The sequence below is a fragment of the Caretta caretta genome, chromosome 26, assembly GCF_965140235.1.
Source record: "Caretta caretta isolate rCarCar2 chromosome 26, rCarCar1.hap1, whole genome shotgun sequence".
In the NCBI taxonomy this organism is placed as follows: Eukaryota; Metazoa; Chordata; order Testudines; family Cheloniidae; genus Caretta; species Caretta caretta.
In genome coordinates, this window is record NC_134231.1 from 6,150,852 (window position 1) to 6,167,450 (window position 16,599).

General features: G+C 45.4%; 1 protein-coding gene and 1 long non-coding RNA gene across 4 annotated transcripts in view; both read left to right on the forward strand.

Moving 5' to 3' along the window:
• Positions 1 to 3,142: 3,142 nt before the first annotated feature.
• On the forward strand, positions 3,143 to 8,513 carry LOC125626467 (uncharacterized). Its single transcript, XR_007353781.2, has 4 exons — positions 3,143 to 5,019; positions 5,453 to 5,702; positions 6,310 to 6,431; positions 6,554 to 8,513. It is a non-coding gene; the product is annotated as an uncharacterized LOC125626467 (long non-coding RNA).
• Positions 8,514 to 12,224: 3,711 nt separating this feature from the next.
• Positions 12,225 to 16,599, forward strand: part of PIWIL2 (piwi like RNA-mediated gene silencing 2) — a 35,552-nt gene continuing 31,177 nt past the window's right edge. Inside the window, exons 1-4 of one of the 3 annotated variants that reach the window (XM_075123433.1) lie at positions 12,225 to 12,302; positions 12,733 to 12,934; positions 15,079 to 15,178; positions 15,322 to 15,463. In XM_075123433.1, coding sequence (XP_074979534.1) covers positions 12,740 to 12,934; positions 15,079 to 15,178; positions 15,322 to 15,463 — 437 coding nt within the window. In that variant the 5' untranslated portion in view covers positions 12,225 to 12,302; positions 12,733 to 12,739. The other 2 variants (XM_075123434.1, XM_048829471.2) reach the window with 2 other exon arrangements.

The following is a 16,599-nucleotide window of genomic DNA, read 5'->3' on the forward strand; positions in this document are numbered from 1 at the left end:
GAGCCCTTTGATACCTTGTGGGGCGTGACCGCCCTGTAATTCAGGGTCGGGTCTCTGCCCTTTTGCTCCCTGGCTTTATGCACCTTTATCTTTCTAATCGGAAAGACCACACCGTAATTAGGGTGCAGGTCGAAACCCTCTCATTTATCAGGGATTAGGGTTATTTTAGGGCCCTTAGGAGCATGACCGCCCTGTAATCAGGGTTCAGGTCTCAAGTTGTCTTCTGTGATTATGCTCTTTAATTCAGCTAGTCAGAGTGACCACCTTGTAATCAGGGTGAGAGTCACAATCCCCTCGCTTACGGGAGCTACTGATGTCTTTGTTACTTGAGCCGGGTGACCTCCCTGTAACTAGGGTTCAGGTCTCTGTCCTTTGCTCCTCTGGGATTGCGTCTTGTTCTCAGCCTGGTCAGTATGACTGCCCTGTAATTAGGGTGCAGGTCATGCGCCTCTTATTTAGGGAGGACTAGGTTCCCCTTCATGCGTTGGGCTGAGTGACCACCCTGTAAGTAGGGTTCAGGTCTCCCCCTTTTCTCTTACTCGTGATGGATTTTCCATTAATCGGCTAGCCCGGTGGACCGCCCTGTAAGAAGGGTTCAGGTCCTTTCCCCTGTGGCTCCTTTGGGCTGTTGGGCTACTCACTTTGACCCCACCCTGTAATCAGGGTGCAGGTCTTGTCCCTTTTCCCTTTGCTTTTTTTGAGGGGAGGAAGATTGGTCGAGTTTAACACTGTGGGTCGAGTGACCTCTTTCGATGAGCTCTCTTTCTGTTCTGGGAAGTCCCCCTTTGTTTTGTATGGATGTGTTTGTGAGAGCACGTGATAGAAGTGGGTGTGCAAGCTTTTTAATTTTTAGTTATTTATTTTTATTTTTTTAAGTTAAATCGCTGCAGCGCTTTTTCTTTACTCTTCTCAGAATCGGAAAAAGAGCTCAAAGTGTATTAATGTTTTTATCCTCCTCCTCCCCACAAAAGGGAGGAGTAAGGGCTCAGATGTCATCTTTTATTGCCGTGGACAGTGTGACCTCCCTGTCAACAGGGATCTGGTCTCTCCGTTTAGGCTGAGTTCCATTTAGTGGGCTGATGACAATGACTGGCCTTTAAGGAGGCGGATTTAGCTCAGGTGCCTGTGACTCACAGGAAGTACAGCATCCCTTAGTACTTGGGCAGCATGGCCACCCTGTATCGAGGGTTCAGGTCTCTGCCCTTTGTTCTTTTGCCACCCTGCTACTTCAGCCGGTTGGTTTGAGTTCCTGACCTTGTAATTAAGGGATTGTCTGTGTCCTTCTGCCTGCTGGGGGATATTGAGCTCTGTGGAACCCTGAGCAGTCTGACCGCCCTGTAACTAGGGTCCAGGTCTCTGCCACTTGCTTATTTGGCATTAGGCCATGCTCTGGTCAACTAGTCAGCGTGACAACCCTGTCATTAGGGTACATGTCACAAATATCTATAGAATGGGACATATTGAGCCTTTTGGTACTTTGAGGAGCTTGACCTTCCTGTAATTCAGGTTACGGTCTCTGCTGTTTGGCTAATCCCTGTGACCACCCTGTAATCAGGGTACAGGTTGCATCTCTCTTTTGAAATCTTATGGAATTGGAACCATTTCAGTAACATGGGCAGTTTGACCTCCCTGTAACTAGGGTTTGAGTCTTGGAGGCCCTTTGGGGTTCTTGGCATTGTGCTGTCTTCACAGCCCTGAGGCGAGGGACTGCCCTGTCTTTCAGGGCTCTGGTCTTTGCCTTCTAGTCTCTTGGCACTAGGTCAAGTGCAGCCCACTGATCTGAATGAGCACCCTGTAAACAGGGTACAGGTCTCATCAGACACTTTTTATGGTGCCCCCATGAGACTGTGTCCAGAGTCCTGGCCCTTTGCACTGCGCTTTCAACTTGCCTGGAATTGTGCAGCCAAGTCTCCTGCTTTCTGCTCCGCTTACTGTGCTCTTGGAGACCCGACCTCCTGCTGCTGTTGCTGGTAAGCTCAGAAAGGGAGGGTCCTATGGACTAAGTTTTGGACTAAGTCAATCCAGGCAGTTTCCCTTGTGACAATGACTTTGGAACACTTGTCCATTAATTCCGTACTGCCCTTACTCATCTAATTCCTCTTGATTTAGCCTGGAGCCCGCCTGGTGTAATAGTTGTCAAGGGGAAATGTGGAGATTGTGCCTCTGGAGTAGGATGGGTTTGGTATTTTTGTCACCCGGGGTGGGGCTTGGGAGAAGGGGAAAGTCCTTACGGAATTGTCTGAGGACCGCAGAGAACTATCTTGGAGCTGAACAGCCAAGCTGTCTCAGACCCGGAAAACAACACTGTATCGGTAGTTTACGCTCAGTTTGGGTCGGGGATGCGGAGTTGTCGTAAGAGCTTCTGACTGACACACGCCTGTGTGCTCCCTTTCTCTGTTTCAGACAGCTCGAAGCACAAGTGGCCAAGAAGGAAGTGTCAGGAATGTCAAGCAAAGAAGAGTACAGAGGACAAGTCACTGAAGATGGAGGAGAAGGCAAGGGACTCTGGGCGCAGTAACCTCTCTGTATCAGGCCTCAGGTCATGTAATTACACTCTACGGGGATCTCGAGCCTTTTAAAACCTTGAGCAGCGTGACCACCCTGTAAGCAGGGTCCAGTCCTGTGCTGTTTTGTCCTTTTCACATTATGCTCCGTTAGCTGTCTAGTGGGAGTGACTGCCCTGTAATCAGGGTGCAAGTCACCTCCCCCTCGCTTTCGAGGGACATGGAGCTCTTTGGTAACTTGAGCAATGTGACCACCCTGTAACTAGGGTCCGGGTCTTTGCCCACTTGCTCATTTGGCATTATGCCTTGTTGTAGCCCTGTAGTCGGGATGACAGCCCTGTAATCAGGGTGCAAGTCATATTCCTTTTGCTTCTGGGGGATACTGAGCTCTTTGGAACCCTGAGCAGGGTGACTCACCTCCCTGTAATTCGGAGTCAGGTCTCTGCCATCTTGCTGTTTGCCGTCATGCCCTGCTGAGAGTCTACTCACTGTGACCACCTGTAATTCAGGTGCGTGTCACAAGTTTCTGTAGGATGGGAAATACTGAGCCCTTTGATACCTTGTGGGGCGTGACCGCCCTGTAATTCAGGGTCGGGTCTCTGCCCTTTTGCTCCCTGGCTTTATGCACCTTTATCTTTCTAATCGGAAAGACCACACCGTAATTAGGGTGCAGGTCGAAACCCTCTCATTTATCAGGGATTAGGGTTATTTTAGGGCCCTTAGGAGCATGACCGCCCTGTAATCAGGGTTCAGGTCTCAAGTTGTCTTCTGTGATTATGCTCTTTAATTCAGCTAGTCAGAGTGACCACCTTGTAATCAGGGTGAGAGTCACAATCCCCTCGCTTACGGGAGCTACTGATGTCTTTGTTACTTGAGCCGGGTGACCTCCCTGTAACTAGGGTTCAGGTCTCTGTCCTTTGCTCCTCTGGGATTGCGTCTTGTTCTCAGCCTGGTCAGTATGACTGCCCTGTAATTAGGGTGCAGGTCATGCGCCTCTTATTTAGGGAGGACTAGGTTCCCCTTCATGCGTTGGGCTGAGTGACCACCCTGTAAGTAGGGTTCAGGTCTCCCCCTTTTCTCTTACTCGTGATGGATTTTCCATTAATCGGCTAGCCCGGTGGACCGCCCTGTAAGAAGGGTTCAGGTCCTTTCCCCTGTGGCTCCTTTGGGCTGTTGGGCTACTCACTTTGACCCCACCCTGTAATCAGGGTGCAGGTCTTGTCCCTTTTCCCTTTGCTTTTTTTGAGGGGAGGAAGATTGGTCGAGTTTAACACTGTGGGTCGAGTGACCTCTTTCGATGAGCTCTCTTTCTGTTCTGGGAAGTCCCCCTTTGTTTTGTATGGATGTGTTTGTGAGAGCACGTGATAGAAGTGGGTGTGCAAGCTTTTTAATTTTTAGTTATTTATTTTTATTTTTTTAAGTTAAATCGCTGCAGCGCTTTTTCTTTACTCTTCTCAGAATCGGAAAAAGAGCTCAAAGTGTATTAATGTTTTTATCCTCCTCCTCCCCACAAAAGGGAGGAGTAAGGGCTCAGATGTCATCTTTTATTGCCGTGGACAGTGTGACCTCCCTGTCAACAGGGATCTGGTCTCTCCGTTTAGGCTGAGTTCCATTTAGTGGGCTGATGACAATGACTGGCCTTTAAGGAGGCGGATTTAGCTCAGGTGCCTGTGACTCACAGGAAGTACAGCATCCCTTAGTACTTGGGCAGCATGGCCACCCTGTATCGAGGGTTCAGGTCTCTGCCCTTTGTTCTTTTGCCACCCTGCTACTTCAGCCGGTTGGTTTGAGTTCCTGACCTTGTAATTAAGGGATTGTCTGTGTCCTTCTGCCTGCTGGGGGATATTGAGCTCTGTGGAACCCTGAGCAGTCTGACCGCCCTGTAACTAGGGTCCAGGTCTCTGCCACTTGCTTATTTGGCATTAGGCCATGCTCTGGTCAACTAGTCAGCGTGACAACCCTGTCATTAGGGTACATGTCACAAATATCTATAGAATGGGACATATTGAGCCTTTTGGTACTTTGAGGAGCTTGACCTTCCTGTAATTCAGGTTACGGTCTCTGCTGTTTGGCTAATCCCTGTGACCACCCTGTAATCAGGGTACAGGTTGCATCTCTCTTTTGAAATCTTATGGAATTGGAACCATTTCAGTAACATGGGCAGTTTGACCTCCCTGTAACTAGGGTTTGAGTCTTGGAGGCCCTTTGGGGTTCTTGGCATTGTGCTGTCTTCACAGCCCTGAGGCGAGGGACTGCCCTGTCTTTCAGGGCTCTGGTCTTTGCCTTCTAGTCTCTTGGCACTAGGTCAAGTGCAGCCCACTGATCTGAATGAGCACCCTGTAAACAGGGTACAGGTCTCATCAGACACTTTTTATGGTGCCCCCATGAGACTGTGTCCAGAGTCCTGGCCCTTTGCACTGCGCTTTCAACTTGCCTGGAATTGTGCAGCCAAGTCTCCTGCTTTCTGCTCCGCTTACTGTGCTCTTGGAGACCCGACCTCCTGCTGCTGTTGCTGGTAAGCTCAGAAAGGGAGGGTCCTATGGACTAAGTTTTGGATTAAGTCAATCCAGGCAGTTTCCCTTGTGACAATGACTTTGGAACACTTGTCCATTAATTCCGTACTGCCCTTACTCATCTAATTCCTCTTGATTTAGCCTGGAGCCCGCCTGGTGTAATAGTTGTCAAGGGGAAATGTGGAGATTGTGCCTCTGGAGTAGGATGGGTTTGGTATTTTTGTCACCCGGGGTGGGGCTTGGGAGAAGGGGAAAGTCCTTACGGAATTGTCTGAGGACCGCAGAGAACTATCTTGGAGCTGAACAGCCAAGCTGTCTCAGACCCGGAAAACAACACTGTATCGGTAGTTTACGCTCAGTTTGGGTCGGGGATGCGGAGTTGTCGTAAGAGCTTCTGACTGACACACGCCTGTGTGCTCCCTTTCTCTGTTTCAGACAGCTCGAAGCACAAGTGGCCAAGAAGGAAGTGTCAGGAATGTCAAGCAAAGAAGAGTACAGAGGACAAGTCACTGAAGATGGAGGAGAAGGCAAGGGACTCTGGGCGCAGTAACCTCTCTGTATCAGGCCTCAGGTCATGTAATTACACTTTATGGGGATCTCGAGCCTGGAATTGTGCAGCCAAGTCTCCTGCTTTCTGCTCCTCTTACTGTGCTCTTGGAGACCCGACCTCCGGCAGCTGTTGCTGGTAAGCTCAGAAAGGGAGGGTTCTGTGGCAGTTTTCTAAGAAGTCAGTTTGTACATTTTTCCTGTTTCCATTAATTCTGATATCTGTGTGTTAATTCCATGCTGCTCTTGATTTTGTCATTCCTCCTGGTTTTGTATGAAGACTTTTTAACTGCTTAGTGTAATATGTGTGAAAGGGAAATTTTGAGACTTTGGCTTTCAAATACGGTTGATTAGGTAACATTCCTGTGCCTTTTTGCTGTCCCTGTATGGTGGTAATTTATTGAGTCAGGTAGAATTACTTTTCTTAAAATACATTGATAAATGCTTTAAATATTCCCCTTTTAGTTTTGAGGCATTGTTTTCTGGAAATATAGTTTTTTTTTTCATTTGTGGTTCTATAGGTATGTCTACTTTATTCGTGCATTCTAAAGCTTGAAATGGATACCTGTATTTTGACTATCAGTCTTCTTTTTCAATGACTGAATCTTTACTTTATCCTTTTGTCTACTTCTTTTTGAAATATATTTTGTTCTGTCTTTAAACATGCAACATGTTTCTGTTGTGTTTATCAAATAGCATTGCAAGTCTGATGTAACTGTCTTGCACACCCTTTACATCCTCTTAAGGAAAATGAGACAAAACAGAAGCACCCAACCGAAAAATGAGAAAAGAGACGCTAACAGCCTGTGAAGAAGAAGAAAGGAAACAAATTCTGAGAGCAAATTTTGTTGTGTGATCTATTTCAAAGGTAAATCATACTATAAATTCCTCTAATGTATCGCATTACTAGATTTCCTTAAGCAATATTAAATATTTCTTGTGTAATGTAATTAACATGGCATTAAAATAATATTTTTGTGTTCTCTTTAGGTTTATATCATGTCCAGCACCATGGCATATGAGTGCACTGGAAAGATAAATTGAACAAAGTGACTCACATCTGTCACCTTTCAAATGCTGTTTTATGTTAATAGGCAATATACAACAAACTCTGAAGCTCAATTACTTGTGGCACCACAGCATAGCCTGAAGATTTCCTGCTATGACCTTTCAGTTCTGTAACTACCTGTGCCAGATGAGAACTGATATATCATCTTATTTTATAATCATGTATGTCCTCTCTAATTGTCTTTTATTAATGAGTCCATAAAGCATACTTTGTGCATCATACTTTCACATTCTAGTAGAAAAGTGGGATGTATTTTTTATTTAATTAATCTTTACAATTCTTTGACGAGTCATTTTCATGTCATTGCTTAGTGATTTGGACTTCTGTTTAGCCATTTCCTTAAAGTCACTGTAAGCTACAACAAGTTGTTCAAAGCTGAAAAACTGTTTGAAAAAGATGGAAGAAAACTGAGATGTAGGGTGGCCACCCTAAAGAGTGTTGGAAAACCTCTTTCAATAGGCACACTATTCACCTTTCTCCTTTTTCTCAGCCCATTTTTTATACCACAACAGTACCATAGCAATGATACCATATGGAATTATACTAAGTTTCTACCTATCGCCAGTTAGAAATTGTCAGTACAACTGGTTATTTGCATCTAAATGTTGATTTTATGTAGATATGTAACCAAATATTTTAAAAGTATTTTAACAAGGTGACTACCTGATTTTATGTAAAAGAGTTACACACATCTTAGAAAATGTGTTCCTTTGACTTAAGTGTGTGACTTTTATATAGTTGGGCGACTAATGCTTTTGTATTTATTGTTTTTACTAACAGGTTTGTCACTAGGCACAAAGGAATAATTGTGAATCTGTAATGCAGAGATTTTAAACACACAAGCACTTCTATTATTAAGAAATAAATCATAATTTCCTACTGGAAATGCAAAGATGTAACTGAAGGGAGGGCATGTGTTTGTATTCTCCACTTACCCCAAGCTCCCCGCAAAAAAACTTCAAAAAAGTTAACGTTGAAAAGATTAACATTTACTCCAGATACTGTCTAACTTCATATTTTTAAAGCTCTGTATCTCTCACGCATCGCTAAAAACAAGCAACCAAAACTGAATGTTGTTCTGGAAACTGGCAGTTACTGCCCGCACTTCACAACTTTCAAACACCTACTCTACTTCAACGGTCACACCGACCAAACTGCACCACACGTTCAATTTTAACTTTGCACCTATTGTGTCAGAACAGTTAGAGTATTTTTTGGTAGTTGTGTATATTGATGTACGTGGTAATAGTTGTGTTTTAATGGATTTTTATGCTTATTGAATTAAGTGGATTCTTGAGGATGATGATATGGATGTTTTAGGTAGGTATTTTTCTGTGAAGTGTTAGTATTTTTGTAGAGGCGCAATATTTTGTGATAATGACTGTTTCTCAGGTATTGGTTTACAGTGAATTGTTGAAAATCTTAGATGTTTTTGCATTTGTATATTATTAGATGTACTTAGGGTGCAAAGTTGAGGTTGCCTGTTTGGTGCAATTTTATTGGTGTGAAAGTTAATTTAGGGTAGGTGTTTGAAAGCACTGAGGTTTGAATTTTAAGCTCAACAGGGATCCAGGACCTACCTGGCTACCTCAGTTCTTACCGTCATTACTAATTCCAAAATCTGGGATGAAGATGACCCAGAAGAATAAAGATATCTTCAGAGATTTTCAAAAGTTAACATTTCTTCAGCTGTTGGAGATCACTAAAACCTTATTGAGCTTTTTGAAGTGCAATAACTAAAAAACTTTTTACTTCTATTTCTGCCAGTTAAGTGTTGAACAATGATCTTTCTTAAAAGATTTACACTGGTAGTTAATTCTGTTCTGTGCTAAGGTCTTGCTAATATCACCATTTTATGATGTGTGAAATGAATTCACTAGATTTGATTATACCTACTTGATAAAAATTGGAATATTCCATGTTAAATTAATACATTTAACTTTGACTGTCATATCAACTTACTTTGCTTTCTGTAACTCTTTGTTTATTAATATATTTATTAATAGTTAAGTAATTAAATTAATAAAATGTATAAATTCAGGTGTAGTCTCAGTTCTGTCTTTGGCTAAACAAAAAAAACCATAAACTTGTGAAGAATTTTGGTATCATTAATTTTAACTTAATTATTATCTGTTTTTACCTTTTTCATGTGGGCATTGGAAGTAACTATCCTGTAATGGTGCAAGTTTCATTTTTCTCTTGCATCACACATTTTTGGGCAGACCATGGTGCGACCTTAAAATTGCCCTCCTTGAGCTTCTAACGCGCACAAGAATGGGACTTTGTTTGGTTCCTTCACTGCTCACAAGCTTGTAGATTTCTTGAGATCTGCAGGCTCTGTTCTTCTTGAGCACATTATTTGAGACCACTGTTTCTATGATAAGATTGGCCTAAAATTGGCAAGGTCTTCTGGTTTCTGCAGCATTCCAATTCAGAATTTTTTAAAAAGTTGATTGAATCAAATATGAAATTCAATGTTACATTAATCTCTTTTCAGAAATTAACTTTTGCAGTGTACTAAATTTTTAATATGGTTCTACATGTGAGGTAGTGTGGTCTAGTGGTTTAGAGTACTGGACTGGGATTCAGGAGATCTGGTTTGTATTCCTGGCTCTGCTAATGGTCCCTGTTGGAAACAGGGCACTGAACTAGATGGACCACTGATTTGACTCAGTATGGCAAATCCTATGTTATTCTATTGTGTTTAGCCATTGTACAAATGTCCTTCAGTAAGGAGCCCACTAGAATCTTTATTCAGAACAGGAGATGGAGGCTTAAGGCCTTGTGAAAATGGAACTGTATTCCAGGAAGTCCCCAGCCATCCTTCTGTGGGTGCCTCTTTGTCTCTCTAACAGGTGCCCCTCCTTTCCTCACCTTCACACCTATCTGCATGATCTCTGAAGTGCCATACCTTTTTTTTAGGTTCATCCTCTGTTTCTGAGTGGAGTCCAGGGCATCTGAGACCCACTTGATGCTGTAGTAGGTAGCAGCCCCAAAGACCGTCAGGCAGTGGGGAAGACCCAGCACCTCATTCCTTTATTTAAAAAAAATCATTATTTTTAACTTGTGTCTACTAAAGTTATATTAACAGTTCAATCCTTCTTTAATTCTACTAAAACAATATGAAAGATATAGTTTGATAACATGGAACAGATGGAATCTCTCTCTGACCCCCCCAAATAAATTATACCGGCACACTAAAAGCAAGGATTTATACATAAATTTCTAAGGGCAAGGAGACACACAAAGGTCACCAAAAGTACTTACAGATGGAGGTAAACACATTATGCTACTAGAGTGTCCAGTACTATCAGGTGCTGAGTACCTTCAAATCCTGTCATCATCAATAGGATTTGAAGAGTCCCACGGAATCTGGCTGATATTCAGGAAAAGGCAATGCAAGCCATAGTGAAAAGGAGAGATGAAAATCAATCTAGAACTCCCTTGCCTGGGAAGAGACTCACCATGTAAAGTCAAATCCAGACCTGGTGTAAGAGGGTGTAAACCAACTCTGAATTTGGCTGACGCCTAGAGCACAGGAATTACAGGACTTGATCCTCTTAATTCCACTGAATAATACAATGGGGCTGTTGCTACTTATCTCCAGCTGGAGCAGGCTCAGGTCCTGAGAAGCAGGGGAGAAGTGAAGGGGCAATTTCAGAGACAGAGTGAGGCACACAGAAAGAGGGAGAAAGGAAGTATGGGGCTGGGTTTCTCAGTCAGAAGGCCCAGCAAAAACAGGGTTCAGGCTCCAGGCACTGGAGCCATGCAGCATCGGTAAATGAGCAATTAAGAGAAATGCTCACATGGACACAATCTCAGGCTATGGCTACACTAGTGTAAAAGTAGAATGAATTATATTGAAATTATAATTCATTAAATAAATGCTACTTGAAGGGTTTGTTGATATATAGTTGTCAGGAAGAGAAACATTAAGGAGTGTGAGACAATGGGTCCTCAAACTAATTAACTTAGAGTTCCTACTGAGCTAGGAGATTGGTAAATGTTAATATGCAAATAAGATATGCATGTATATTTGTCAGTTTCTGCTTCCTTTTGTCTCTTATGTTAAATTGCCTTTGGCTTGTCTGTATAAATAAGTTAGCTTGAGCTTTTGCAGGGACTCACATATCTGGGTGCATTGGCAAAGCGCTTTGCTAATAAACAGAGTGGTCTGACAATTTATGTGAGTCCTGAATCTGACTCTGACACTAGAGAGCTTACAAGTGCTGCCAGTGTAGCCACTCCAAGCGATGGAAAGGAATTCTCCCATTGACTTAATTAATATACCTTGTGGGTTGCTGTCCGTGGTGCTGAATGCAGCTCCCGAGGGCCCAGCGGCGACAGAAAGGGATCAACCCCACAGCAAACGCATTGCCCCCTCTCCCAGGAGTGACTCCGCATCTGAACCCCCTTACTCCCCACCCCCATCCCGCGCATCCTGGGGAAAAGGAGCGTTATTCTCTGAGAGTCGGGCGGAGACTCACTTGCTGCAGCTTCCTCCTCTCTGGGCAAAGCACGCCAGACGAAACAAGGGCAGAGAGAATGAGTTCTATCTGGCTGAGAAATGCCTGTAGCCCTTCCCGCTCCCTCTACTAAGCTGGTGTGACCAAACTCTGAGGACTGCTGGTTTCCCTTCTGGCTCTGCAGTATCACCTAGCCTAGGAGCCCCTGCCATGGACCAGAACTCCATTGTGTTAGGAGTTCTCAAACTGGGGGTCATGACATGAGCTGTCAGCCTCTACCCCAAACCTCACTTCATTTATAATAGTGCTAAATATATAAAAGTGTTTTTAATTTATGGGGGGGGGGCGCTGCACTCAGAGGCTTGCTGTGTGAAAGAGGTCACCAGTACAAAAGTCTAAGAACCACTGCGCTAGGCTCTGTATAAACACTGAACAAAAACAAGGTCCCTGACCCAAATAGTTTACTAGCTAAGTAAATAGATTACCCTGGGCAAGTTGCTTCACTCTGCCTCAATTTCCTCATTTGGTAATAATGCCTAGCACACAAAGTGGTTGTGAGGTTTAATTGATTAATGTTTTATAGCACACTGAAATCTTGGGATAGTTGCAATTTTTCAATCTTTTCAATGAAAAGGGGCCTTTTTAAATGACATGTTTGTAGAATTGTAATTTTTTTTTTATTTAAAAACCAAGACTGGAAAAGCCAAATTTTTATTTCCATTTTTTTTGGGGGGGCGGCTTTTATCGTCTCTCCTTTGCCCCACTCTATCCGCAGGAAAAGGAGGTAGCTACTTGCGTTACATTCTAAATTTGGTTGTTTTTAATTGAAATTTAACAATTAGAGGCGCCTCTCTCCCAGGATAAACACAGAATGCCACGTGGGGATGAATAGCGCATGGGCTTCACCATTCACTATGTGGGGGTGATACTACTATATCCCCTGCGCTGCCCGCAGTACTAGGCACTGGATGGGAGGATAGCACCCCTTTGCTCTGCCCCCCCCCCTTCCCCTTAAATTTGGTAGCTCCCAGGCAAGGTCTGTGACATGGGCGGGCCCCGGGGGGGATAGTCTCCAATGGGAGGGTGGAGCTGAGTGACAGACGGCGGCGTGGCCCAATGGAGGGCAGCCGTGGAGCCGGGCGACAGGGCGAGGCGCTGAGGCTTGGCCGTGAGCGCGCGAAAGGGGAGGATCGCGCCCGGCCCGGTGAGGGCAGCCCCTAGCGCCGGGGGCAGGACGCCGGGCGAGGCTGGGAAAGGGGGCAGCGGGCCCCTGGGTGCCCCGGGGAAGGGGCACAGGAGGGGGCTGGAAAGGGCCGAGATCCCCCCCCCGCCTCCTCCTCGAGAGGGGGAGCCTGGGACAGGTTGGACCCCCGGGGGGGCGGCGGGTTGGACCCCCGGGGGGGCGGCGGGTTGGACCCCGGGGGGCGGCGGGTTGGACCCCCGGGGGGGGCGGGGCGGGGCGCTGGCGTTACAGCAATGGGCGCTGTACCTGGAGGTTGGCCCTGGACGGGGTCGCCCCCGAGCTGCCACCCTGGATGCTAGGCAGGGGGCTGCACCCAGGTCCCTGGCCTGTTGGTGACCCCACCCACCCCCTCGTACCTGCCTCCGTGCCACACGTGTTTTCTCTCCGGCAGCCTCGCCATGGATCCCTGGAGGCCCCCTTTCCAGGGCGCTGCCCCCTTTCGCAAGCCCTGTGGGGCCCGCATGCCTGGGCCTCAGCTGCAGCTGCCTCAGCCTGAGCATCTGGTCCGTGGCAGGGCAGCGTCCGTCCCACCTGCCAGCAGGATGCAGAGGGTGCCGGAGGAGCCACGGCAGCCAGCAGGGCTGGTACAGCAGGTAAACGTTCCAGTGGGGCCCCATCGCTGTCAAAGTCGTATGTCTCGCTAGGGAACATCTTGCCTATTCACGTATGTATTTGTATTGCAGTACTGCCTAGAAGTCCCAGTCACGGCCCCATTGTGCTGGGTGATGTACAGACTGGCTGAGCCGGGGAGTGACTGGCATTCCCATAACTGACCGGTTAGATGGAAGGAGATATTTATCTCTCTTAGGATATGTTTGTTAGAAAGTGTCATTTCCAGCTTGAATAGACAAACTTTCCCTAGCTCTAATCCAGCTGGCATACTACTGGTTAGCCCTGCCCTGAGTACAGCCCCACCCGAGATCCTCGTTATGTACTTGGGTGGCTAGTCCCTCATGCTGATCCAGCTATGCTTCTATTTTTAGCATGCTAGCTTGATCAGAGCTAGCACAGGTGATGTCTGCTTGAGCTGGAAAATACACCTTCCAGCTCCAATGTAGACATAGTCTTAATTTGTTTACTCTGTGTTGGCCAGCACTTTGCAAAGGGTCCGTTTCCCTTTCCTATGTATAGATAGTCAGTTTCTCTTACTGTGGTTGTGAGTTATTCTCGCCGCAACAAGCGGGAGGAAAACCAATTTTTAAAATTACAAAAGTTGCAATAAGTGTATGGGGGGCTTGGGCTGGTGCAAGGTGTGGAACTATCTTTAACTTATTTTAAATTGATTGGATCTTGCTGCCTTGCCTCTCAAAGTTCCCTCCCCTATCAAATATTTAATTTCATTTAATTGCTGTGGGTCATTTCAACACTAATCTAAAATGTCTTATTTGCAATGAGACCTCTTGGACAGGATTGGAAGAAGCAAGTTTTGCTTCATTCCTTAAAGCAGTGGCTCTCAACTGTGGTCCACCGCTTGTTCAGGGAAAGCCCCTGGAGCGCCGGGCCAGTTTGTTTACCTGCCGCTTCCGCAGGTTCAGCCGATTGCCGGCTGCGGTTCGCCGCTCCAGGCCAATGGGGGCTGCAGGAAGGGCAGCCAGCACATCCCTCGGCCCGCGCTGCTTCCCACAGCCCCCATTGGCTGGGCACAGCAAACCGCGGCCAGTGGGAGCCGCTATCGGCCTAACCTGCGGATGCGGTAGGTAAATAAACCGGTGCGCCGGGGCTTTCCCTGAACAAGCCGTGGACCACAGTTGAGAACCACTGTCTTAAAGAGAGCTATATAAATGAGCTCACTCATTTTACTCACTTCCCCCTTCAAAATTATAGCTTCTTCCCATCAAGGTAGTCTTTAAGAAGTGTAGCAAAATCTGACTTTTGATCTTTTTAATTCTTAATATAACAACTTCTAAGTAACTTAATCAGAGACTTGCTATGACAACTGTATTTCTAGACTCTGAGCTCTCCAGGGCAGACTGTCTCTGCTTAGGTGTCTACGGATCCGTGATAACATTCTAATTGCTTAGAAAATAATAGCAGTGAATGTGTTTGTTCTAGCTAAGGATAGTATGTTGACATTAACCTAAACGAGTGCAACTGAATAGCAGTTCTTATCACTGTGTCTGATGATGTTGACTAGTGGAATAAACTGAATATGCTCTCTGCAGCATGGATCATGTCTGAGCATTCGTTCTGTTGCTCTTAAGAGGCCTGGACATGTTTCCTCGTTTACTTTTTTGTAGGGGCTCTGTTGAACCTACAGCCAACTTCCTAGAATGCTACCTGTTAAGGTGTGGAACAAAAACTTATGACTTTATTATAGGATAAGAACGTCACCGGTAATTCAACTGCTTTTGTAATAATTTTAAATTTAAAAGGTTTAGCTTTAGAATTAATTGCTGCTTTGCAGTTGTGAGTGTGTAACTGGAGGTCTGTAGTCTACAAACCTCTGCAGGGAGACCTTACAGCTGCAGCAAGTGGATATTTTTTGCGGGAAAGCTAAGAAAACTCTGCTTTTGGTCTGCTTGGGTTGCATGCAAACACTGCTGTCAAATAAGCTGCTCCCTTAAGATTTCCCGAGAGAGGTTTTCCTTACTTTGTAGTTATGCTTCAGTACCTAAGAAAGAGTTTCTTGCATGATATGTACCTTGGAAGTACAGCTAATCCATTGAGATTGTTCCTTTAGGTCTTAATGAGGCTTCTCTGTCCATTCTTTAAAGCTTTATCCTTTGGCTTTCTGCAGGAACCTCTGGCATCTGTCATGACTCTGCCTTCCATGTTCCAAGGACTTGGTTTTGAGACCATCCCGAGACCTGCCTTGGGACGGGCAGTTCAGCCTTTGGGTAAGTTATCCCAGCCTTGTATAAGTTTCTGTTCTCTTCCAGCAAAGGCTGTTGTGTGGTGTAGTATTTAAACGGGGAAAGAAACCTCTTTCATATCTTGGGAGGTTTCTTCAGGCATGTTTTGAATCTATCCCTTCATTCAGGTCGAGGCATCTTGGGCAAGGGCATGGGTGGTATGGAGGCCAACCCTAAAGCAGTCATGCCAGTGCAGCCCACCTTTCCATCACCAAATGTCATGCCAGCTGGGTACAGCAAAGGGGAGAGGATGCCGCTTTTTCCTGGCAGGTGAGTAAAATGTTTGCTTGAGCTGAACTCTTGGTTCAGAAAGAACTGTGTATGTGCTACTTAGTCAGCAATAGCTTTCATATACCAGTGAACTAGGCTTGTACACTGCACATGTGCAGTGTATGTAACAGACATTGGAGATGGCTTACTAGACTAAACAGCAGGTTTGATCTACTAGTGCTCCTCAGCAGCACAGGCTTGAAATGCAGCAGGGCTGACTGAATCTTTTATTCTGCCAAGGCAGGTCGGTTGAGTGTGCTGCCATTTGCTATGTGCAGGTCTTTTGAATGAGATTGAAAACAAGGTCCATCTGCTCTATATGGGTGGTAAACATGGTGCAGTGGTTTTTTGTGTGAGTTGAAAAGTCCTTTGATGTCCTTGGCCAGAGTTCCCTCTCTTGTGGTGTTTGATTGCAGGCCTGCATGCCAGAGGTGGCTGCATTTCAGTGATAAACAAATTAATGCTTGTAGGTCAACTGGGGGATGAAAATGCTCTAGAAATGAGGTTTATTAGTATTAACACAACTCAGAGGGATGATCTTCGTCTCTCAGGGAGATCAGTACAGTAATTGCATTCAACATTGCCAGTCTGGAGGATTGTATGCAGCAGTTGGTATTGGTTGGGCTGGCTGATGAAAGAGCTGCATTCTAGTTTTCTGTGTCATTCTGCTGTAGAGTGTGTGTGGAAAGGGGATTGAGGTAGAGTGCCATTAGACAGATTGTCAAGATGTGTGTGGCTCCTCCACTGCAAGCATGCCTGCTAGTAAACTTCCTCACGCTCTTTGTAAAGGGTCTGGGCTGCTGTTCTGTCCCAAGGTGAACTAGGGTAGATATAGGAAGCAATTGTACTGATGAAAAATCAAATATACAATCCATGCGGAGGAGCAAAATGGAGATTATGGGTTGTGCTAAGAGCAAACAAATAAACCTCTGTTTTCAACCACATTTCAAAGAAAGTGGGTGAAGAACTTACTTAAAACTAGACTGGATAGAGTTTTGGGAGAATGGACTGTATCTTTACTACAGGCATAGCACAATGGCGCCTCATGCACTTAAGCACTACTGTAATACAAATGATAAATAAGAAGAATGTACCATAGGGAATTGTCTTGTACTGGCTTGTGGGGAAGGCTGAGA